We start from the raw sequence: 26,812 nt of genomic DNA on the forward strand, positions 1-26,812 counted from the left end.
CTTTTGGAGGCTCTTCTTGTCTCTTTATCACCAGAGCAACATTTTGTCCAGTTTGAGACAGGCATTTTACATACCCAAATAATCCCTGGTCCTGTGAGTTTAGCCTTTCCCATTAGTTGTGATGACTTCTAGAGTTAGAGAGCCACTTCCTACTTGAATATATCCAAAAAGCCTTTTCAATCCCAATCATTCTGGGTAAATTCTCTAGACTAAAAATAGAGGCAGTAAACATGAGACAGGAAAAGGGTCTAACCATGACTGTCATTTGCCTAAAACAGAAAACACGAAGGCGTGGTGCCAAAATATAATGATTTCAGATAGTATTGCGTGCTCTTGAGTCGTTGGGATTGATTTGATCACTTGGTTAAAAAGCCAACTGAAGTCACCAATCTCCCCCTCCATCCTAACCCAACAGGCTAAATTTCAGATGATATTGTCAAAATTTTAAATCAACAATTACATATAATTTTATGACCAATTTATGCTATGGAAAAATATAATTCTTGGTTCCAGAGGATGAGAATAAGGCTGGAGTTTAAGGTATTTAGGGATATTTGACATTGTCATAGTCATTATGGTTGATGCAAATGATTGGATAATTTTCAGGTTAATTAATTTCGCTAGAAAAAGAAATTAAGCTTCCATCTCATTTTTTGTTTGCTAGTTTTGTTTTGTTTTTGCTGCTGTTTTAGGTGATTAGGTACAGGACGATTTGGAAACAGAATGACCTTGATGTGAATTCTGTTCCAGCCACTGATTGTGCGAGACTTGGAAAAGCTATTTAATCTTCCTTAGCTTCAGTTTCCTGATTTCTAAAATGAGCATAATGAAAGTATCCATAGCACAGGATTGTTGTGAGGGTTGAATGAGATGATATGTACAAGGCTTTGCCAACCTTCAAGCATGATATAAATGCTAATTATTATCAAGGATTTCTTATCCATAAATTGATAAGAAATCCTTGATAATAATTAGCATTTACATAACCCCCTAAATTGAGGTTATAGATATTTGATTGCAAGGTGCTTAGAGATCTTCTCTCAAAAGAAATCATCTTTTTCAGGGGAGCCAGATGCTACTCTTCTTTCCAAAAGGTCGATAATCTCATTTTCTGTGGGTGAGTGAGGGGTCTTGTCTAGACATTTCAACTTGGATGAAAATAGTCCCATCCAATTCAGATAAATTCATCAAGACTAAGTAAGGATGACAGACAGAAAAGTTCATAGGACCATTAAGTTGGAGATGGAAGGGATTTCCAAGTCCAACTTCATACAGATAAGGAAACTGAAGTAAGGAAGGAGTAAGTTACTTGTCCAAGATCACCTAGATCATAAGTGGAACAGTTGGACTTTAAAGCCAAATCTTCTGCACCAAATCCAGTTTATTTTCCCCTGCTGGATCATTCTAAACCCTTTAATTTTTGACCCCTAAATTCTTCCTATTTAGAAAAATTTGTTGGACAGGACAGGGATCTTCATCATCTTTTGTAACCATTATCAAATCAGTGAAAGTTATAAAACCAGAGAATCATTGACTAAGAGATCTTGAGCTCAAAATCCTTCAATGAGATCTTCTTTGTCAGAAGAGAAGCCTGAAATTTAGAGAGAGGAAGGTTCATGATGTCCAGCTACCAAACAAACCATGCATTATACCAACAGGAGTGAAAACATATGCAAGGAAAGCTCTTTCACTGGAGAAAGTGGTGGTCACTTTCAGTAAAGGAATGAAACAATATCCCCCAACTCTTCCCAACTGTGCAAACAATTCCCACAAAAACTCTTCATTAATTCCCATTAGACATTCTTCATTGCAACATGGAAGATGATGATCTCAGATTATAGTATCATTGCCAGAGTTGCAAAAAAGGAAAATGGAAATGTAGTTTGTCCTGGTTCAGGGGACTAGATAAACTTTGTACCTTAACAGGGGGGTAAGTAATCCAAGTTGATGTCTCAGGGACCCATAATTTTGATCAGTGACAAAAATAAAAATGGGGTATCAAATCCCTGTGGGCTGCATATTGACTTAGAAAACCACATATTGACATTAGCTCTGTTCTATTGTGTTTTCATTTATTTTGTTGAATATTTCTCAATTCCATTTTCATTAGATCTGTACTTGTGGGTGTTGAGAGGAGGACCAAGTGTTTGACATCTTAGAGAATGCTTAAAAGCACTTCCCAATCCTTCAAGACAAGGTAACCTCGGAGTTGAATATCTAGTTAGCAAGAATAGTAAGTAAAGATGGGAAGTAACAGGGTGACATCCAAGATGAACACTTGTATTCTCTACCCCTCCTCCCCCCACTATGTATACTATAATCATCTCATGCTATTTGCCCTGGGTACAAAATTCCTAGTTATGTCTCTGCTCGTAAAACACTTTGAAAACGTTAAAGGAAAGGTGTTAGATAAAGAAAAGAAAGATCCCGTGGAAATGGCCCAGAGGCCATCTGCTGAGTCGTGACCGTATTGATCTGGCAAGAAAAGACACATTTGAACTGAAGCTGGCTCCTGCCCATACAACACAGGTGTGTGAAATACTCAGTGCCCGGAGCATCATGCAACAGCATGCAGTGGATACTGAAGTCCTGATGTGCCTGGAAGGATGAACAGCCCTCCATTTGCTCACAAATGAGTTCCTGAAATAGTGGGTGATTTGTGGAGCAGGGTCTTCCTGCCCCAGCCAAACTGAAGAGGCTGTGGAGTTATTTGGCAGCCTCGACCATCAGGTGCAATGAGCTCTCATTTGCTCTTCTCCCTATCCTTCAGTGTGCTGCAAATGACTCTTTCTTTCTTTCTTTCTTTCTTTTTCCTTCCTTCCTTCCTTCCTTCCTTCCTTCCTTCCTTCCTTCCTTCCTTCCTTCCTTCCTTCCTTCCTTCCTTCCTTCCTTCCTTCCTTCCTTCCTTCCTTCCTTCCTTCCTTCCTTCCTTCCTTCCTTCCTTCCTTCCTTCCTTCCTTCCTTCCTTCCTTCCTTCCTTCCTTCCTTCCTTCCTTCCTTTCTCTCTCCTCTCTCTCTCTCTCTCTCTCTTTCTTTTCTTTCTTTCTTTCTTTCTTTCTTTCTTTCTTTCTTTCTTTCTTTCTTTCTTTCTTTCTTTCTTTCTTTCTTTCTTTCTTTCTTTCTTTCTTTCTTTCTTTCTTTCTTTCTCTTTCTCTTTCTTTCTTTCTTTCGCTCATTAGCTCCTCAAAATGACTGGTTTTATAGTTAGGATAAAATTCAGTTTAACAAATCCAACAGATATTGATGGAGAGATGGAGAGCCAGGCTCAAGACCAGGCACACCTAGGTGAAAGTCCCATATCTGATTGATTGTATGACTGGTAGGGCTGCAGTTAGCAAGACATGAATTGCAGGTCTTATCCTAAAGCTTACTCCCTATATTGCCATGCAGGTGTTGACTTACATTGATAGAGGGAACTTCCACACTGGGAATTCCATATACCAACAAAATCAGGTCTAGTGCCTCCATTATCCCTAGGAGAAAGGTGCTATAATAGGTTCTGGAGATACAAAACCCAAATGAAATCATTCTCACTTTTAAAGGGGAATATAATATATAAAAAGTAAATAAATATCATAATTAACTTTGAGAGTGCTTTTAAGATTTGCAAAGTACTTTATAATATCTATTTGGGTCACACAAAAACCTGTGAAGCAAGTGTTTTTTTTTTCTTTCTTTCATTTTACAGATAAGGAAACTGAGGCATGGAGTCACATAGTTCATAAATGTCTGAAGCAGGATTCCAGCTACTCTGCCATGCTGACTTTCTAAGTGGCAACAGAAGGCAGAATAGTAGCCAAATTCTCATCCTAATTGTCTGGTAGACTGTAAGCTTCCTAATGACAGGAACTATTTTGTTTTCATCTTTATGTCCCTAAACCAGTGGTCCTCAAACTTTTGAAATAGGGGGCTAGTTCACTGTCCCTCAGACTACTGGAGGGCTGGACTATAGTAAAAACAAAAGCTCACACTCTGTCTCCGCCCCTCAGCCCATCTGCCATAACCTGGAGGGCCCATAAACGTCCTCAGTGGGCCGCATCTGGCCCCCGAGCCGTAATTTGAGAACCCCTGATCTAGAGTCTAATACTGCAGCTGAGGATAGAAGATACTAAATACATGTTTTTTTTTAAAAATTAAATTAAATTAAATCAAATCAAAGTCTGAACTTTAATAGAAGTAAATTTCTTGAGGGTAGGGGCTATTTCACTTGTGTTTTCCTCTCCACTAGGGTCTAGCACAGTGCCTGGGACATATTAGGTGCTTAATAGATGCTTGTTGAATAGAATCAAATCTTTTGATTAAATGTGACTCTCTTTCATCCAGTGTTCATATGGCACTTTGTCTTTATCTCTCCATTGACCCTATAACCCTTTACCTTGGACCTTAATCATCTGTGTGCATAATATACCTCTTTACTAGACTGTGAGCTCCTTAAGAGCAGGGATTGTATTCTTTTTTTTTTTTTTTTCCTTGTATGTCCAACATCCAGCACATAAAAGGCAAATACTAAGCATATGGTGAATTATTAAACGTTACCAGGAAAAGATTTCAGTCATCTTATTGGCACTTTCAACACCCCATTCCCACTCCCCACCCCTCAAAAGAATTCCCTTTTCTCCGTTTCAAAAACTCAATGAATGTCATCTCATGCTAGTCTCTGGGAATTGAGGGCTGGCATCAAAGCAAGAATCCAGAGAAAAGTAAACTTCACTCATATTTCCCACAGCAGAGATTCAGGAAGGGTCCACAGTGGTCAGGTGGAAGCACTTTCCCTCGAGGAGAAGGGAAATACACTTAGGGATATTGAGCTCCATTTTGAATCTTCTCCCTTTCCCTCTCCTGTTCTTATTCACTAAAATAGTGACTGAGGCCATCAGTAGATTCAGCCTGGAAAAAAAAAAAATATCCTCGCGCCATCAAGAGAGAACTCCAAACTTAGAGTGTGCGCTGAAAATATTCCCGATGAAATCATAATCATATATTTATAGTCTTTTGGATCGTGGAGGAAATTTTGTTTCCCATGATATTTTTCGTTGGAACGACCATAGACAAAAAGGAAGGCTCAGAGAGAAAGAGGGTTCCCAGCAGGGAAATGATTGCCATCGTTCTAAGTCACCGGACTAGGAGATGATCTCTCATCTCTCTCTCTCTCTCTTTCCTCCCCACCCCCCCTACAAGGAAGGCCATTGCCTTAACTCCAGGAAGAAGAACCATCCAGGCTTGATGAATGGGAGATGGAATGCCAAATGACCCATGCCTCCTCCCTGGGGACTGTTCCAGCCCATTAGACCTCCTCCCCATTCTCACTGAGGGAGATGGTGTGGATCTTAATGGTGGGCAGTTGGCGGTTCTCTTGGATGGCCGAGCCCGAGGCCCCCACGCAGCAGCAGACCCTCAGAAAGCTTTTGCTTCTCACCCGGGCCGAGGTGCAGGAGGATTGGTCATGGGACACGGTTTTCTTAGGGGTCCCACTGGAGGTGGAAGAGAAAAATTTCCACTCGCAGACCCCCTCTGACTTGGAGATCTTATAGAAGGTCTCCCCTGATCCCACTGGGATACGCACCAAATCCTTGTGCTGTTCTATGGCGTGGCTGGGTGGGTTGAGAGTATAGCCAATGACATGTTTTGTGGAATGCTTTCTTCGGAGACACTGGGCTCTCAGGACATTCTGAAACGCCTTTTTAAACTCTTGACTGGAACAGGGATAGATGATGGGGTTGATGCAGCTGTTTAAGTATCCGAGCCAAAAGGCTATTTTAAAAACGGTATCCGAGGGCTTAGATTCAGGGAAGAAAGACCCTAGAATAAAACACAAATACATTCACATATATTATTTGGGCGGGTTGGAGCATAGCAGAATAAAGTGATATGCACAGGGTTACAAAATAGAGTACTGAGGCAGAAGCATAGATTTTTAAGGCAAAAAAAAAAAAAAAAAGAAAAAAAAATGTAATTGTAAAACATATCCCTGTCATTAGCAGGCTGTGGGATTCTGGGTATGTTAGTCAAGCTCTCTGAGCCTCAATCACTTCAATTGTAGGATGAGGATAATATTTGCTTTACCTTTCTCATTGGGCTATTGTGACTTTGTAAAAAAGAAATGTGAGTTTTTTTTGTTTGTTTGTTTTGTCTTTTTTTTTTTTAATGATGTATGTAATTTTGGAAAAATCACTCAACTTCCTCATCTGTAAAATGGGACTCATATCTGCAATCTCACAGGATTGTTGCAAAAATTAGGTGAGAACTGTTTGGAAAGTGTGCTGGTAAGGGTACAGAGATGGAGGAATGTTACAAAGTTTGTAAATGCTTTGCTATATATTTGTTCCCTTTGCGAAAAGCAAGTCATCAAACCCAATCAAGAAGCATTCAGATTTTACCTTGACCTTAGCCAGGTTGGTCTCCTTGCCTTCTCTCGAACCTACCATGTTTATTTTTATATCTGGGCCTTTGCTTTAGTCTCAATATTCATCAAACTCCCGATTACATCCACTATCAAATATAAAATCCCTCTGTTTGTGTTCAGGGCCTTTTGTGACCCTGCCTTCTCCTACCACTGCAGTCAGTTTACACCTAACAACCACATACTCTTCAGTCCAATGACGTTAAACTCCTGGCTGTTCTAGGAAGAAGACATCCCACCTCTGGGCTCAGAGCATTTTCTCTGGCTGTCTCCCACACCTGGCGTATTCTCACTCCTCATCTCTGCCTTTCCTAAATTCTCTCAAGTTCTAATTACATTCCCACCATCTACTGGCAACCTTTTGAAATCTCTATGAGTTCTATGCTTTCTCCTCTGTTAATGATTTTCCTTTTTTGATATGTTGCTTATCCATACATATTTATTTGATTGCTATCCTCCTCCCTCTTGGACTGTGAGTTCCTCAAGGATATTTTAGCTTTTGTATACCTAAAGCTCAGCGCCATACCTGGAAAACAGTAGGTTCTTAATAAATGCTTCTTGACTAACAATATGGAGTGTTCTCCCCACTCTCAATCTATTTAAATCAATGAATCAACCAATAATCATCCTTCAAGATCCAGCTCAGATATTAGCTCTTCTGGGAAGCACCTCCAGGAATGGCTTTCTCTTTCACCACTCCTGAGCCTTACAGCATGAGCATCACCTTTGGTGGATGATGTCCTTCCCCCTGTGGCCACATGGTATCAAGAACTAGCCCTGGAACCTGTGTTTGAATTTTATCTTCAGCCTGACTAAGTTGTACAACCGAAGGAGCTCTCGGAGCTTTAGTTTCTTCATCTCTTAGATTAGTAACAGATCTCTTTGTAATAATGATATGTATAATATAATAAATTATATTTAACATAATAGTCTTTGTAAGATTTTAATTTTTCCTTGTAATTACTCTCTAAAGGTTATGCAAAATGCTAAGTAATTTTCTAGCTCTAAGTGATTTGGTTCACTTTCCTTCTCTGTAATATGAGCTAGGAAGGGTTGATTACTGTTATCTCTTCCGACCATAAATCCTATAAATGTTGACTCATACGTTCCACTGTTTAGTGGACTTAAATGGATACCTAAGGATGGGCAATGAGGGAGTGTAGACCTAGATTACAGCATCTTATCATTTTGGGAAATCGGTTAAAAAACATTAAGTAAAATGATGTCATTTTGGTCCTCTTTAAGAAAGGCAAAAAACCCAATCATTAAGCAATTATTTACTATGTGCTTGATACTGTTCTAAGACAGATCCTGCCTTCAAGTAGCTTGAAATCTAATGGAGGAAACAAGTTAACAAATATGTTCACAACACAGGGTATATAAAGAATATTAAATATCATATTATAATAATATAACATTATATAAAATAATAAATATAAAGAATATCAAATATAATAACATATTACACAATATAATAAATATAAAGAATATCAAATATAATAATATATTACACAATATAATAAATATAAAGAATATCAAATATAATATTTATGTAATAATAAAAGTAAATAATATTAAAAGAGCAAATTTAATAGAATTAGGAGTTGGAAGAGACTTCCTGTAGAAGATGGGCTTTTAGTAGGGACTCAAAGGAAGCCGGAGAAGTCAGTCTGAAAACTTGAGCTGCCTTTCTTTTCATATTATCCCTTCAAATGATGCATTAATGCCTCTCAAGTGAATATGAAACCATCTCTCTTAATACTCCTTTCCCAGTGAATCAATCAAAGGATAAGATGGATGAGTGGAGAAGGAACAAGGTAGGATGGACAGTGGGTTATACCATAATCAAACCAAACCAAGAGAAGGGCCAAAGACCACCATGTCTGACTAGCTTTAGAGGGAATGTTCATACAGCACAGAAATGGCTGTATAACCCAACGATTCCCCCTCTGACTCAACCAGTTACACTTAAAAGCAGATTGCCTATATTTTGCAAAAGCTTCAAAATGTGTCTAATGACTGTCAGGGAAAACGGGGCATATCAAAACTACCTTGGCTGGGAGTCTCTCTTCTCAAGGAATTAGATTGGGGAAAAATTTTTCCTTTTTGGAAAATTTTTAGTAAAGAAAAAATACAAAGATTTCTGAAGTCTGAGACCAAATGCTAATGAGTAGTTATAAAGCTGATATTAATCATAAACCTATCAAGTGGTAACCTTCTTGAAGTGATCATTATTTGAGGTTAAGTGTCAGAAAGCAAAAATGAGTGGAATAATAACAGACATGGAAATATTTCAGATCATATGCTTGAGGTGCAAAATTTTTGGATCTCCTTTCTTTAATTCCATCATTATTTATTTTCTCTTTCCTTTTACTTGCCCCCTTACTTTCTTCTGATCTCCTCTCTGCCTCTGAAAGTCATTCATTTGATTTCCATCCCTTCTACCCAATAATCCTAGACTTTAATCTCTATCCTTTTAACCTCTCTTGACTATAGCAAAATTCTCACTTTATAAACATTTCTTAGCTATGTTTTAGAAAAGGCATAGATCATAGATTTAGGGCTGGATGTGACTTCAGAGGACACCTGTCCCATTTTATAGATAAACAAATTGAGCTTCCCACAGGTGAAAGGATGATTACACTGGTTATCTACTTCAATAAGATTCAACAGAGCCACTCAGATTATAAATATGTTAGTTTCTCTGAGTCCAAAGCCAAAACTTCTTTCAAACTAATTAATATAAAGATGTGACTGACTAAACACCTAATCTCATGAAGTCTTCTTAGAAATCCAAATAACATGGCCGACTTACTGAATTTTAGACAGATTGAAAGAGGGATGTGTGTGTGTGTGTGTGTGTGTGTGTGTATGTGTGTGTGTGTGTGTATGTGTATGTGTTGGGAGAAAACATGGGTGAGGATATGGTTCTTAAATCACAGCATTCAATGTGTTCCCAGGTTGGAAGATCTGTCATTGTGGAAGAGAGATTAGTATTGATCAGTTTAGCCACAGAAGTTAGAACCAGGAACTATGAGCGCCATTTGTCCACAAAAATTTTGTATTCAACAATGGAGGTCATCCCATAGTGCAATGGATATTTTTGTCCCTTGCCTAATAATCAAAAAGTGGAAGAAACAAACTCCTGTAACCATTAAAGACAATGGCTCCAGTACACTTGGAGCTGGAACATCACAGTCTGAAGTATGGTTACAGAGGAGATATAAATATCATTGATAAAAACAAAGATGGGAAAATCACTGTCCTTCATAAGTGGTTGATTATTCACTCGATTCACTTGTGGGCAAACCCATCCTGTCAAGCAGGTCTTTCCAATTTTAGACAAGCTCTAATTGTTAGGAAGTTTCTCCGGTATCCATACCTAAACTGGCCTCTTCTCCCCTTCTCCCCATGACATTTAGGTCTTCCTCTGTGGCCAACAATTAGTACGGTTCATCTTTTGAAGAGGAGCCCTTCAACTATCATCCCTCTTTTCAGAGCTAAACATTTCCAATTCTTTTTGCTAATTCTCGTATGGATTGAAGTAGTAAGAGAAACTTCACCAATTGGGATGTTCTTCTCTGTACACTCTACATTATATCAATAAATATTTGTTAAGCACCTACTATGTGCTGGATACTATGCTAAGCACTGGGGAGACAAAAAGAGGCAATGCTTAGAACTAAACACAATATAAACTAGGTGGCAAAATGAATAAAATCCTGGATGGGATTATTTTTATTGTTGTTATTGTTATGCTTTAGATGGATTCTGATCAGAACAAATCACTTCCCTTTATTAGTGAAGGTTCAGAAAAGGAAATTTATCTGTTCACTTATCACAATCAAAAACTACAGGCAAAACTGGGAATATAATTCAAATCTATAGTTTCTTATTCAACTTTCTTGCCAATATACTATACTATCTAGTTTTATTCTGAAATTTTTTAATTTATAGAAAAAAATAAACATTTTCATAACATAATATACAAAAAGAGTAAACTGCAAATGTAACATGCCCTCCTTGGCAGTTACAATTACTAGTCTGCCCTAGGCCCAACAGAGCACCTTTGACCACTGACCTTTGCAGTGTCACCTCTACCTGGCTCGCCTCCTCTGAGGCCTTCAAAGGTCTCTGGCCACGATCTCTTGAATCTATAGTTTAATAACCAATAGCACCCTCAAGAACAGCCACGTGTAATCTTAAAAGCCTTTATTATACCTACTCACATAACGCCCTGACTTGATGCCCTGACTTATTGGTTCCCTAGTGAACACTACCAAACTCCTTACCTCTCTTGGCTATCCATCCACTTGGCTCAGCTACCCCAGGCTAGGGAGCCAGGTTAAAGAGAGTGACTGCTGTCTGCAGTGGGTTTATAGAGGGCCTGTGAGGTCACACACACAGCCAACCAGTGAGAGAGCCATCACCCATTATGAAGTTATCTCAATATGGCCAAGATCCCACCCACAGGGCAGTCCTATATCCACAGAGAATACTTCAGGGCCACTCAATCTCCTGTTGCGCTGTGGCGCCACCCATTTAAAAGGCCCTTACATGCAAATCTATTATGTACAATTTGCTATTACTTTCAAATATATAATAATGTCATCACGTAAGTTTCTTTTTTTCTTCCATCTCCATCCTAGAAATGACTACCATTCATTAGACACACACATGTAAAATTTTTCTATACATATTTCTATTTATCAGTTCTTTTTCTGGATGTAAATAGCATCTTTCTTGATATGTACTAGATTTTTATTATGGGATAGTTTGTAACCCAAGAATGAAACCAAAACACTAAAAGTGATTGATTCTGGAGCTTGCAGACATTTAAACTTATGAAGGACACCACAGAACAGTGGATGAGAACATTGGACTAGGAGCTAGAAATAGCTGGATTATATCTCACCTTCTATGCTTAGTAGCTGTGTGAAATTGGGCAAGTCACTTAGGGTCTCTGTGAAGGAATTGAATTCAACTTTTAAACTCCCTTCTAGCTCTGTGATCATATGATTGTTCTTATAAGAATAATATCAATGCAGATAAAATTAGAAGGGAAACAATAAACTGGGAAATATTTTTTACATTCAAGGGTTCTGATAAAGGCCTCATTTCTAAAATATATAGAGAATTGACTCAACTTCATAAGAATTCAAGTCATTCTCTAATTGATAAATGGTCAAAGGATATGAACAGGCAATTTTCAGATGAAGAAATCAAAACCATTTCTAGTCATATGAAAAGGTACTCTAAATCACTATTGATCAGAAAATTACACTGATACACTGTTGGTGGAACTGTGAACTGATTCAACCATTATGTAACTATGCCCAAAGAACTATCAAACTGTGCACAATCTTTGATCCACAAGTGTTTCTACTGGGTTTGTATCCCAAAGAGATCTATATATATATATATATATATATATATATATATATATATATATATATATATATATATATATATATATATATATATATATATAAAGAAAGAGAGAGGAATTACTATGTTTAACATATATTGGATTACTTGCTGATTGGGGGAGAGAGTGGGGGGAAGGGAGGGAAAAATTGGAATACAAGGTTTTGTAGGGGTGAATGTATTGTAATAAAATTGTAATAATAATAATGATGATGATAATGATAATATTAGTTGGCATTAATGTAGCCCTTTAAGATTTACAAAGTAATACATATATATGCACACACATTTATGTATAGGTAAGTATATATATATGCAGAGGTAAAACTTAGTTTACTAATTATATTTTAGCTAATTATACTTAAAGCAAGAAGTTATGGCTTTGCTTTTGCTGCTAAGGGAGTTCCTCTGGAACTTTGCTTCCCAGAATCTCAGGGGTGGAAGCCAGTCTCTGAGACCAGCTAGTTCTATCAGTATGTGAACAAGAAAAGCGTCTACAGTTATTGTGTCAAAGTCAGTTAGAAATGAAAACCATTAAACTGTATACAAGGCAACATATTGACTTAGAAAAATGCATATGCTTATATGTTTTTTTTTTTTAAATCAATGTGCCAATAAATTCAAATAGATTAGGAACTACATTTTAAATACAGGGCAGCTAGCTGGCTCGGTAGTGTGCTGGGTCTGGAGTCAGGAGGGCTCATCTTCCTTCCTAGACACTTATTAGCTGTATGATCCTGGTCAAGTCAGTTTACCCTGTTTGCCTCAGTTTCCTCATCTGTAAAATGATCTGGAGAAGAAAATGGTAAACCATTCTAGTTCTTTGCCAAAAAAGCCCAAATGGGGTCATGAGGAGTCAGACATAACTAAAAAATGACAACAGCAGCAAGTACCATGGGCCATGTGAAGCCATGATAGGCCAGGTCACATGTTTGACCTCTGCTCTACGGCATCCTTGACAAAATGGTATCTGGCCTCTGATTGAAGACTTCCAGGGAAGGGAAAGCTGAGCGATCCCAAGCAGCCTCTTCCATATAGAGGTGGCTCGAAATATTACAGCAAGCTGAAATCTGCCTCTTTGCAATTGATGTTCATTGGCATATAGGTTCTTAGATCTGGTAGAGATAAAGGTTTCTCATTTAACACCCTTCTAATCCATAAGGGGTAATGTGTTGTAACAGATAGAGAGCTTCAGAACTAGTACGATCTGGATTCAAGTCTCCCCTTTGATAAATACTGGTTCTTGACTATTTCCATGACCTCCCAGCATTCTAGGCAACTCTTACCATACCTTTTAATTGCTTTTTTTGCTTGCGTCTCCTCAACCTCACTGGGTTGCTGCCAAAGTGATTTTCCTAAAGTGTAGATTTGTTCATGTCACCCCTGATGAACAAACCCCAATATCTTCCTATCTGATCCTTTCTCCAGGATCAAATATAAAGCCATTCATTTTGAATTTGAAGTTCAGCCCCTTCTGCTCTTGCCGGATGATACCTCAGTACCCTCCATCTGCGAGCCAGATACCACAGGCTACTTGCTACTCCTTACACATGGTGATTTCTCTCCCATTCCATCTCTGGACCTGCTCACCCCCAGATCTAGGATGTCTCCCTTCTGCATTTGAATTTCTCTGTCCTCCTCCAAGAAGCTCAAATCCCAGTTCCTGCCGGAGCTCTTGGCCCGTCTCCAAGCTGCCAGGGCTTCTCTTCCGAGATCACTCTCTATCTACTTTGAAGGTACCATAATACATGCCCTGGCTATTTTTAGGTTGTCTCCTCCATAAGAAAGTGAGCTCCTCCTGTTCTCTGCACCCCCGGAACTAAGCACAGAGCACAAGAGCCCTTGATGATAGACTTGCTACAGCTCCAAGTCATAGAGAAGGGGCTGCCCTACCATTGGTAGAAGTTTCTTCACCTGGGAGTTATATACTCAGTCCTTCTACTTGTAGATCTGTTAATTCAATGAGCACTCAGTGATGCAATCTCCCATCTGCCTCTTCTCTTCCGTCTTGGCCGTTCAATAGCCTCCTCTTGCAGGGGTGCCATCTTTGTTCCCCCCCTCTCCCCCAGCTTTTCAAGGGCCAGCGAAAGCTCACCGGACGCTGCCGGAACCATGACGCTTTCCAAGGCGCGGGCCCCTCTCTCGGGGCAAACCCATTCCAGGGCGGCCCTGCCCTTCACAAAGAAAAGAGAACTCTCCCCGGGGCTCCCTTTAAAGGCCAGAACCAAAGGTCTGAGCCAGAGAACTGTCAAGTCAACCTGAATTCTCACCTTGTCACTGTCCAGACAACCTGAGTTCTCACATGGTAATCCTAACACCCCCACTCCTTAGTGTCCTGTCACATCCCTAGCTGACTTTGTTTTTTAATTGTCTTGCTCTATGTGTAGACTCTGCCAGTGGAACCCACATGCTTCCTGAAGGAATAAGCTCCATAGCTTTTGATTTTTTAGCCCAAGCCCTCAGCAAATGCTCCTTGAGTTGACTTTGGCACCTTCTCCATGGCAGCCATTGGGCTGAGCATACACTACAAAGTCTCTGCCCTCCTACAGCTTACATTGTCCTGCCAGGAGAGCAATACAAAGTGCATACAAGAACAGTACGATTTAATTTGGAGGCGCTCTCAAAGATCCTGTGTTCTATTGGGAGAGACAATATATATGCAGAGAAATTAAGATAAAAATATATGAACTAAATATGAGGGTGAGGGCAAGCCTTATGAAGAGTGAGCCCCTGATCTGAAATTTGACAGAAACTTGGGGGAGGGAAAGAGGGAGTGCATTCCAGATTCAGGGGTACAGGCCACCTAAAGCCTTGGGGGCTGGGAACTGATGGAAACCTGCTAGTATAAAACCCTCCGAATCCCCAGATCAAAGATGTCTATAGATAATTAGCTTAAGCTCAGGCCTCTCCTTTGAGGAATGTGGAATGTCCAAATGCTTCTCTGCCCTGGACAGTAGCTCCCGGGATTGTGGGTATCCGAACCAAACTTTTAACCCTTGGCTCAGTATCTCTTAGCTAAAGCACTGCCTGGAGAGAAGGGTCAGACAAAGTCCACCAGTGCTCAAGTAATATCACTTCCTGAGCTTCTGGATCTGCCCTCTTGGATCAAACAGTCTGAATACTGCACCCCCATGGCAGTTCTTCAAAGACAAGAAGGAAGTTGTCAAGGCTCCCTTCCTCCACCTTGCTCATGTCACCCATTCGAGATCCTTCCCCCTCCTGGATATCACAGCTTCTCAGAGTTAGCCGTGGAGCCCAATCCATTTTTCTGTTAGCCCTGGGAGGAAATGAGTATAATCAGATTGACAGAATCACAGCTTCTCAGAGTTAGCCGTGGAGCCCAATCCACACGTGAATGAGAATCTAAGATTATGGGCATCCAGCTTCTGCCAGAGGGGAGGCTACCCACCATACTCTGGGACGACCCTCATTGTTGGGAAGCTTTTCCCAACATCTGAATTGAATCCTTCTCTTGCTTCTGCTTCTGCCCTCTTGGGTCAAACAGAACCCCAGTGGGAATACTGCACCCCAAGGCAATTCTTCAAAGAAATGAAGGCAGTTGTCAAGGCTCCCTTCCTCCACCTTGCTCATGTCACCCATTGGAGATCCTTCCCCCTCCTGGATATCCTTCAGCTTGTCTATGTTCTCCTTCAATATCTCCAAAAATGACACTTCCTTGTCCCACTGGATGGTGCCTGAGATCCATCTGTAAGAGGCTCATTTTTTTGATTGGGTCCAATCGACTTTATCTGCTGTATAAATGCTGGCAAGCAGGGCTAAGCCATGTTTTTCTGTTAGCCCTGGGAGGAAATGAGTATAATCAGATCGACAGAATCACAGCTTCTCAGAGTTAGCCGTGGAGCCCAATCCACACGTGAATGAGAATCTAAGATTATGGGCATCCAGCTTCTGCCGGAGGGGAGGCTACCCACCATACTCTGGGACGACCCTTATTGTTGGGAAGCTTTTCCCAACATCTGAATTGAATCCTCCTCTTGCTTCTGCTTCTGCCCTCTTAGGTCAAACAGAACCCCAGTGGGAATACTGCACCCCAAGGCAATTCTTCACAGACATGAAAACAGTTGTGGAGGCTCCTTTCCTCCACCCTGCTCATGTCATCCATACGAGATCCTCCACCTCCTGGATATCCTCCAGCTTGTCTATCCTCAAGCTCACAGACATTCGAGGTGAACGGCACCCTAAATACCCTATCTCCTTTTACAGAAAAGCAAACCGAGGGCCCAAAGCATGAAGTGTCCTTGTAAAATCATAAGATCTGAATCAAAGTCATTCCAAAGTCAGCGTGCTTCCTACTGCCCTGGCAGCTCCATGTCACCTCCTCAATAAACTCCAGTATCAACCCCCCAACCTTCTGTTTGTTGTTCAAACTCTTGGTATCCAAGCCCCTGTTGCCCTCATAGGCTTCTCACACCTTACTCACTTCCGTGTACTCTTCTGTAGTCTCCTTGCTATTCCATAAACAAGATCCTCCTCTCTTGGCTCTAGGAACACTTTCTGGCTATCTTCCTGCTCCTCCCATTCCCCCTGCATGGAATGCTCTCCCTCTTCACCTCTGCCTTTCCTGACTTCCTTTAAACTCCATGTTCTACAGGCAGCTTTAACAACCCCTTTAAACTCTAGTGCTCTCCCTCCCTTCATATTTCCTATTCATCCTGAATGGCTCATTTGGACATATTTGCCCTTTTTTTGTACCTCCAGAATTCAGTACTTGTGCTTGATGAATGTTTATTGGCCACTATTATCACTTATCTTTTCCTAAAATCTTGCTTTTGTAGAGAAGGAAGAGTGAAAAGAGAGCTCAAGGGTACTCTGGTGCTGGAGGTGAAGGCAACAGAATATCAGCTTAGCCATGGAAGGCGATATTAAAGATAATCTCACTGAATGTCCCAGTTTTTCAGAGGGGGAAACTGAGGCTCAGATGAGAGAAGTGATCCAGCCACATACACACAGGTAGTCACTGGCAGAAGCAGGTTAGGAACCCAAGTCTTGAGTGTTTTATATTCATTATTTTTTCTACAAACAGAAGAGCCAAGGCGCCCATTTACAGATCCACCTCCTTATCCTTTGCCTCAGTTTTGCACATCTGGATGCACCTGAGAAACTCAGGGACAAAGCTCCTGTCTTCCAAACCAGCCTATCCCCTTGATGAGATTTCTCTTCTTGCTGATGGGAGATGCCCTTGTTCAGCAGCCCAGCTGATGAGGACACATGGCCAGCACGTGTCCCAAGCATCCTCTGCCCATTGCCCAGGACAGCTTAGTTTTGCTCAGAAGAGCTTTCCTACTTCAGAAAAGGCATAATCCAGACCACTCTCAAATGACAGAGGGACAGCAGAGAGCCTGAACCTTATGTCAAATGAAATCTTATCTCTGACACTGGTAATAGGAACCTAAACATATTATTTCTCTTTGGGCCTCAGTTTCTGTGCCTGTAAAATGAGAATTATACTATCAACTGCACAGCAAAACCCTAAAGGATCGCATGGTGCAAAATAATTGCATGAGATAATAAAATGTATATGGCACATATATGCTAATAATATGTATATAATATATATCATCACATGATATATAATATATATATATACATATGCTAATATGTACATAATATATTATTACATATTAAAAATATTATATACATACACACATGCTAATGATATGTATATAATATATCATTACATATTAAATATATTATATACATACACATATGCTAATAATATGTATATTATATATCATTACCTATTATGTATTATATTCATACACATATGCTAATAATATGCATATAATATGTAATAATATAAATATATTATATATACACATATGCTAATATGTACATAATATATATTGTTACATATTAAATATATACATACACATATGCTAATATATGTATATAATATATCATTACACATTAAATATATTATATATACACATATGCTAATATGTACATAATATATATTATTACATATTAAATATAGTATATACATACACATATGCTAATGATATGTATATAATATATCATTACATATTATATATATTATATACATACACATATGCTAATATGTACATAATATATACTATTAAATATTAAATATATTATATACATATGCATATGCTAATAATATGTATATTATATATATATCTTTACCTATTATGTATTGTATTCATATACATATGCTAATAATATGGACATAACATACATCATTACATATTAAATATATTACATATACATATGCTAATAATATGTATATAATATGACATATTATATACATACTATATATATATATAATATAACATAATAATAACAATCAACTTACATAAATAATAGCAATAGTAATTGTCATTTAGACTGGAAGATCTCTGAGTCTTTTCCAACTACGATCTGGGATCTTTGAAGTGATCTCCCAGTAATATCCTGGGGTCTTTGTCTTTTCCCCATGGGGCAGGCTCCCTCTCCTCCCCTAAATGAAAATATCTCTTCTCCCATTTGCCCTGCTTACACTCCCGCTCTGCTTCTGCTGCCCACTTTCCAGTGCTGAGCATGGCTAATGATTTATAAACTCTAAAATGTTTTTCTTTTTCTTTTCTTTTCTTTCTTTCTTTTTTTTTTTTAATGTGAGTTTTTAGTCCCATCTCTGCCTCCTTCTGGGACAAATTTGTACTCCTCCTTCAGGCCCCACCTGAAGGGCCCCCTCCCCCAGAAAGCTTTCTTGTAACCTTTAGCCTTCAGAGACCTGCTGTCTAACTCTTACCTTATATGGTCCCGTTTTCTAATCGTGAGTCTGGTTACCTTGTGGATGGCTCACAAGGCCAGGGCCTGTATTTGATACTTCTTAGATCTCTCCTGCATCTTCCTTATTAGCCAACATCAAAGAACGCCTCACTAGAGCCTTGACTCAATATGTCTTGATCGACATATTGATTAAAGGAAATGGGGGGTCTGTCTCCCATTCAGTGTGAGCTGTTTGCCCAGATCCAGGAACTGGGCCTTTTCCTTCCTGTCCTGTTCTCAACTTTCCTGCACTATTTTCTAGACTCTATTTATAAGAAAACAAAGGCAGTTCTTCAAATAGCCTTTTGCATCACTGTTACAGACACTTCATAAAATGATTACTTCTAGTACTTATAAAGATGTTTCATAGTGTCCTGGCGAGAGGGCAAAGCATGTAATTAAAAGGTAATAAACATCACTGTTCTCTCATCAGAGGATCAAAAATTTGTGGGATGGGAGGGCAAAGCCAAATACCACAGGCCTAAGGCAAGAGCAAGCAAAACATTTCGAAGGAATCCCCCACAGAGAGTGCAGAAAGTATGTCAGTCAGCCTTTGGTTTCAAGGGCTCCAGATCCCAAGGTTCTGGTCTGCTTATCCACTGACTGCTTCGTGCCAATTTGGGGGGGGGGGGTTGGTTCTGATGGGTTACAGTTTTGGAAGGGGGAGGTTAGCTCCTGAGCCTCTGGAATTGGAGGCTGGCTCATCCTTGTTATTTTGGGTGGGATTGATCCCAAGACATGAGGGATTTGAGGATTAGTTATTCAGAACAATAGTATAATAAAGATAATTCTAAATCTGTGTTGTAGGAAGAGGAGACAGCCTACCTAGTTTATTTCTGGCTTTTTCCACCCCTTCCATGAAAATTTACCACACAGGGCAAAGCTATGTTATATTTTATATCTATATGTCTCCATTTTTTCTTTTTTTATTTCATCAAATTTATTTAATATCTTTCCCCAGTTACATTTTTTTTTTTATTAAACCTTTTAATTGTTTTTTCAAAATATATGCTTGGATGATTTTCAACATTCACCCTTGCAAAACCTTGTGTTCCAAATTTTTTTTTTTCATCCCCCAACCCCTCCCTTAGATGGCAAGTAATCGGATATATGTTAAACATGTGCAATCATTCTATATGTATTTCGGATATATGTTAAACATGTGCAATCATTCTATATGTATTTCCACAATTCTCTTGCTATGCAAGAAAAATCAGATCAAAAAGGAAAAAGAGGAGAAAGAAAACAAAAAGTAAGCAAACAACAACAAAAAGAGTAAATATATTATGTTGTGATCCACATTCAGTTCCCACAATGCTCTCTGGGTGCCGATGTAACATCCATTTTTCACATGAAGAATGTGTTTGATAATAATAATAGCTGACATCTAGTTAGTAGAATGACATTTACAACATATTTTACATATATTCTCCCTGTTGTCTTATACAATGATCCTGGGAGGCAAGGAGTACGGGTGTTCTTACAACAGATTGTATCTGGAGTTCTGGGTTTAATTCTGGACTGGAATTTAGAAAGGTCATTTTCAGTTGGAGAGCATCCAAGGGGTGGTATATAAGAGAGATTTAATACATGTTTATCAACCAATTTAAAGAAAGGTCTGAGTTTATGAAATATGATGACTGGCTGAAGGAACTGAGGCTACTTAACTTGGAGAACTCAAGTTAACAAGCATTTATTAAATGACAACGGGATGCTGAGAACTATGCTAAAGGCTAGGGTTATTAAGAAAGGAGGAAAAGACACTCCCTTCTCTTAAGGAGCTCATCGTGTAACTGGAGAGCCAATACGCAAATAGTTAAGTACAAACAAGATAGATACAGGATAAATTGAGGATAGAACAGGGAAGACATTAACAAAAAAGGAAGCCTTGCAAAGGATGGCTTCAGAAGGTGTAATTTTAGGTAAGATTGAAAGGAAGCCAAAAGGAGGAAAAAATGGCAGGTCTAGGAGACAACCAGAATCAGAAGATAGGGTCTTGTGTAAGAAATAATAATGAGGGCAATACCACTGGATCACAGGGTAATTTTTTTTTTGGAAGGGGAGTTAAGTTGGGAGAAGACTGGAAAGATAGGAGTGGGCCAGCTTGTGAAGGGCTTTAAAAGCTAATCAGAATTTTATATTTGATTCTGGAGGTAATAGGGAGCCACCAGAGTTATGTAATGGAGGGTGTGTGTGTGTGTGTGTGTGTGTGTGTGTGTGTGTGTGTGTGTGTGTGTATTTGTGTGTGATGGCCAGATCTGTATTTTAGGAAGATCAGTTTGTCAGATGAGTGGAGCATTTACTAGAGTGGAGAGATGTAAAGGCTCAGGGAGGTGATAACCGACTATTTGAAGGGTAATCATATGGATTGAGCACTGTATTTAAAGTCAAGGTGACCCGTGTTCAAATCCTGCCTTCTGACACTTACCAGCTGTGGGATCCTGAACCAGTCACTTAACTGGTTTTAATCTCAGTTTCCTCTTCTGCAAAATGGGGATAATGATTATAAAGAGTTTCAGAAAAACAAATGCTACGTTTAAAGCATTTTGCAAACTTTAAAATACTATATCATCATCATCATCCCAAGAAAACAATTCCTGAAAATTCTATCTATCTAAAGGTGGAGGGGGTTGCCTCCAGAGGTGGTGGAGATCCAGCCTGGATGCTGGGTAGTCGCTTGACCATTGCATTGTAGAGAAAACCTCATTCAGCACAGACTATGTTAGATGGCTTTCCCACTGTGAGGTCCTCTCATTCTTCAGCTTCAGAAAGGTTAAGTAACAAGCCAGTGGTCATGGAGACCATTGTGTCAGAGATGCCCCTCCCTCAGGGGCTTTCAGTGGGGGGTCAGAGTGGGGTGAGAAAGCTAACATCATAGATATAAGTAAACACAAAAGAATCTGAGAAGGGAGAGAGCACTAATACCTAGTCAGTCAGTCAATCCACAAGCATTTGTTAAGCACCTACTATGTGTCAGGCAAGGAAACCAGGAGGCTCAGTGGTTAAAGCAGAGGACCTGGAGCCAAGAAGACTTAACTTCCTAAGTTCTAATTTGATCTCACACATTTATTCTGGGTAAGTCACTCTATACTACTCGCCTCAGTTTCCTCCTCTGTAAAATGAGCTGGAGAAGGAAAAGGGAAACCATTCCAGGGTCTCTGCCAAGAAAACTCCAAATGGGCTCACAAAGAGTGACTCATTTCTTCCTTTCCTGTAGGCTAAAACACAGTTTAAGGATTGTCACTCTGACCCTTGCCTGACAGAAAAGAGTACAAGGCTTGTCTAATTGATGCTGGCCCCTTCTTGGCAGAGGACTCTTGCAGTTGGTATTATGCTGCTTTTCCCCTCCTCTGCACCCCTTGCTCCTTCTACTCTAAAAAATAGATGTTAAATCCAGAATTTCTGTTCTTAAGAATTATTTACATGCTATCTTATTAGCGTCAAAGGAGAATCATACAACATAAAGGATACATCCTAATTGTTGCTGATGAATGAATTTGTGAATGAATGAATGAATGAAATGACTAAACGTGCTTGCCATGTGTGTTAAGTGCAGAGAACAACAAGAAAGGCAAAAATAAGCCATGGTTTCAAGAAACACTTGTCACTGGGTGAGAAATAATTATGCAAATATAAGCTAAATATGAAGAATAAATAGGAAGTAATCTCAAAAGAGAAGGCTCGGGCAAATGGGGATGAGTTGGTTGGAAGCCTTGGGGAGAAGGTGGAGTTAGCTTAGGCTTTGCTAATTCACTGGATCTGAACCTTGAAGGAAGCTAAGATGTCCAAGAGACTAAGGGAGAGTGTTTTCTATACAAAGGTATTGGGGAGGAGTGGCAGGAGATGGCCTGCTGAGGAGGGAGAATATTGAGGAGACCTATTTGGCTAAAATTAGCTCAGTGTGTCACATATCTGGCAATCTGGGTTGAACCAGACTTGGACAGACTTTAAATGCCAAGATTAGAAGTCTGCATTTTATGGCAGTTACTGTAGGGGTTTATGGAGCTGAAGAGCAACATTGCTGGATCTGAGATTTATAGAGGGAGGGTTGACTGAAGAAGGAAGCTAACAAAGAGGCCATGGGAGTTATCTAGATGAGAGGTTATCAGGGCCTGAATGAGGGTGGTGGCTGTGTGAGTGGAGGCAGGGGGATGGATTCAGGAGGGATGATAGGATTCTCTCATGGGAATCAAGTGCTCACTTGGGGGCCTTGAAGGGGAAGAAAATAACGCTTTCCACCTCAGCATTCAGACCAAAGGCTTCTACCTCTGCATTTCCTTCTGGGTACCACAGGTCATTTACTTCCTTTTTTCTTTTTTGCCTTTTAAATGAATAATGAATTACAGAACTGAGAACAATGAGGATATATCCTTTATATTGTATGAGCTTGCTTTGATATTAATCAAGATAGGATGTAAATGGCTCTAAAGAACAGAAACTCCGGATTTAAATATCTATTCTTTAGAGTGGAAAGAGCAAGGGAGGCAGAGGAGGAGAAAAGCAGTACACCAACTGCAAGAGTCCTCTGCCAAGAGGGGACCAGCATCAATCAAACAGGCCTTGTTCTCTTTCCTGTAGGGCAAGGGTCATTGATCATTAAACTGTATTTTATCCTAGAGGGAGGGAAGGGATGATTTTCTCTTTATTCATATGCCTAGCACTGAGCCAAGTGCCAAGCACCTAGTAGGTGCTTAATTAATGTTTATTCACTGGTTGATCTAATAACGGTGAAGACTGAATCTAATCTCCATATCTCAATATTGGTATTGGAGCAAACTTTGTCCAAATTTGAAGTGCTTGCTCACTTCCCATGGACCTCTTCCTTTCCTTCTTACAATCTTTTTTTTTTTTTTTTTTTTTTTTTTTTCAAATGAGAAAACTACTCTGGATATGGGTCAGGGCCTAAGAAAGTAGAATTTAGTCACCAAGAAGTCCATATAAGGAAGAGAGGGGAGTTTAGCCTTTTCAAGAGTGATAATCTGGAAAAGATTTGAATAATGGAGGGTTTGGGGAGCATAGAAAAGATAGAGAACAGTTTTAGGGGTCATAAGGTGGAGAGAGATGGCATGACAAAAGATTATGATCAAATGAGGGAATTTTCAAGCTCCTGAACATGGCAGTGGAGCATTTGCAGATGATAATATGGAAAAATGAATTCATATTTCCTCATTCTACCATGGAAAATCTACAAACAGATGCAAAATAAATACAAGATCATTCTGGGTAAGAGCACGTAGAATTGGATGAATTCAGAAAGGGAGCTTCTGAAGCTTTGGCACTAGAGTGAAGTGTTAGAGAGAGCCAGGGATTTCAAGAGTGAAAGTGAGGAAGGAGAGCTTTCTAAGCCTGGGTTACAATCTATAAAAAAGGCATCATGGTGAGAGATGGAAGGCCATGTAGGAAGAACAACAAAGGGGTCAGTTCAACTTTAACAGAGAACATGTGAAGGAGCATCATGTGTAACCGGTTAGGAATTCTGAGCTGGATCAGAGTGAGGGCTTAAAATACAAAAAACGAAAAAAAAAATCCTAGAAAGGCAGGAACCATAGGCATTTTACGAATAGGGGAGTGATATGGGCAGATGTGTTTTACAAGAATGCCCTGGGCCTCTCTGTGAGGAATAGATTCGAGAAGAGAGAGTCTGGATTCTGGGAGACCCATTGGGATTCTTGGAGGCAGTATTCTAGCCTTTCCTACCTCCTTGTGGATGCTGCTGTTGTGATCATCTCCCCGTGATAACATCTCTCTTTTCTAGGATCATTTCCCTCTGCCTCCAAATTTAAATAGACCTGCCCTCGATGATGTAAAACTTCTCCTTGTCTTGTACCTGCTGTGAAGTTCAGCCACTTTCCATAGTTTCTCATTCCTCTCTTGGCCAAACACATCAGATACTTGCTTGTCACCCACTGCCTCTGCCTCCCTGACTCCAATTTCTATCTTTAAAAAATCCTCCAATCTGGCTTCCATCTATTATTTATTTGATTGCTTTGGATGTACCGTGATACATAAGTAGTGGAGGGAGCAGCAGCATGTTGAGTGAGTAGCTCTAGAGAAAAAAGTGTTGCCATGGGCAGAGGGATTCCTTGCCAATGCCCCATGCAGAGTATAATTTTCCCGACCCGCTCTGAGTTGACCTTCTTAGTTATGGATCATGGCTACACATTCCTTCTCTTGTCCTCCCGCCCAGCTTCATAGATTGAATTATTCACATGAACTTTGACTTGATCTGGCACAGGCACCTTATGGCCCTGTCAAACTGCGGCTTGGGACCATGATTCTTTTCCCCAGGAGAGCTCTCTTTTTATGGCCCTTTGAATTGCTTTCTAATCACACAGTGTCTGAGGTCATCCATTTCCACGTCCACCTGAACAAGAAATCAAATGATTCAATCAACACCCCTGTACCGGACTCTCCAACAGTAAAGAATTTACCCTTTCTCAAGGCAGCCATTGCCCTTTTGGACAGTTCTAATTATCATAAAGCTAGATGGCTCAGTGGATTGTGCACCAGGTCTAAAGTCAGAAAAACCTGAGTTCAAATATCTGTGTGACTCTAGGTAAGTCACTTAATCTTTTTTGCCTCAGTTTTCTCATGTGTAAAAAGAACTAGAGAAGGAAATGGGAAAGCATTCCAGTATCTTTGCCAAGAGAACTCCAAATGAGGCCACAAAGAGTTGGACGTGACTGAAATGACTAAAGAACAATAACAATTATCAAGAAATTCTTCCTTCTATCCCACTTACCTTTGCTTCCTTAACATTTCTCTTCTACCCTTCCTCCCAGTACTGTCCTCTGAACCAAGTAGAGCAAGGATTTAACTTTCTTCTACGTAGCCTTGATTTCGAAGGTGGTGGATTTCCCTTTATTGGAGGTCACCCGTGGATGACCACAGGTTGGTTATGTTTTTGTGTTCCTTTCATATCTTTGCTGGGTTAATCGATCAATGAAATTTCTTTCAACTTTCAAATCTCTGCTGTTCTGAAAAGGAGTTTAAGACAGCTGTTGTGTCCTTCATTAGCATTCTCTTCCTGATGCCAACATGTCTAATCTCTTCAATTAACTCCTGCAAATCAATATCAGGAATTCATATCCTTACTCTCTGGGTCATGAATTCAGCAGTCCAAGGAGAGCTGAGGAGGAGAACTGAGTGACCCAGTCTGCTGAGAAGAGGAGCATTTCTTGTTCACCAGAGCATGTGCTAATGCCCTAAAGGTTGGCCATGACTTTGACTAGGTCACAGAACTTTGCTTCCTAGATAAGGAAGGCCTAGTGCCTGATGGTAGCACATATATTAAAGTAGGTCATTCCAATCAACAGAGTGGAGAAATTGCCCATCTGCTCCATTGGCTTGATAATATAGTTCTGGTATAGAAAGTTGTCTGTATAAGAAGTATCAAAGCTAGAGAGACTATGGGGGTGGTGGAATTGTGTAAATTTAGTAGAAAGAAGGCTTTGAATCTGATAATTGCAGATCTATCTGTTAAAAAGGCCAGAGCTTTTTTTAAAATTCATTTTATGGAGGGCTCTCTATCACTATCCAGACAACCTGAGTTCTCACCTAGTAATCCTAACAGTTTTTCATCCTTTCTTTTTTTTAATTTTTAACATTTTCTTTGACAGTACCTATGCATAGGTATTTTTTTTTTTTTTACAACATTATCCCTTGTACTCCCTTCTGTTCCGAGTTTTTCCCCTCCTTCCCTCCACCCCCTCTCCTAGATGGCAGGCATTCCCTTATATATTTAATATCTTATAATATATCCTAGGTACAATATATATGTGCAGAATTTTGTTGTTGTTGTTGTTGCAAAGGAAGGATTGTATTCACAAGGTAAAAATAATCTAGGAAGAGAAACAAAACAAAACAAAAAAACAATGCTCACAGTTTACACTCATTTCCCAGTGTTCCTTTTCTGGATGTAGCTGATTCTGTCCATCATTGATCAATTTCATCCTTTCTTTTTGAAGAAGACCAATAACATCACACATGAATGATGTCTTGACTCATGAGTGAAATGGATAGAAATGAGACAGAGCTGTCTAAATCATTAGTCTCATGCTTTCTTCCAGTCATCAAAATTTAGTAACAAAATAAAAGTCAGGATGACTTCCAGTGGATGACCATAGCATCTTCCATACCTCCTTCCCTTAACTCCTTTCTCCTCAAGACAACAAGTAATCTGATATAGGTTAAATA

General features: G+C 39.6%; 1 protein-coding gene across 2 annotated transcripts in view; it reads right to left on the bottom strand.

Annotated features, from left to right (window-relative positions):
• Positions 1-4,715: 4,715 nt before the first annotated feature.
• ADRA1A (adrenoceptor alpha 1A) overlaps positions 4,716-26,812 on the bottom strand; it is a 122,910-nt gene continuing 100,813 nt past the window's right edge. Inside the window, exons 3-4 of one of the 2 annotated variants that reach the window (XM_074285447.1) lie at positions 5,564-5,799; positions 4,716-4,887 (exon numbers count right to left, since the gene is read on the bottom strand). In XM_074285447.1, the coding sequence (XP_074141548.1) occupies positions 4,846-4,887; positions 5,564-5,799 (278 nt within the window). In that variant the 3' untranslated portion in view covers positions 4,716-4,845. Of the gene's footprint in view, positions 4,888-5,155; positions 5,800-26,812 lie in introns of those variants that run through there. The other variant, XM_074285446.1, reaches the window with a different exon arrangement.

This window comes from Sminthopsis crassicaudata, chromosome 2 (genome assembly GCF_048593235.1).
Source record: "Sminthopsis crassicaudata isolate SCR6 chromosome 2, ASM4859323v1, whole genome shotgun sequence".
In the NCBI taxonomy this organism is placed as follows: Eukaryota; Metazoa; Chordata; class Mammalia; order Dasyuromorphia; family Dasyuridae; genus Sminthopsis; species Sminthopsis crassicaudata.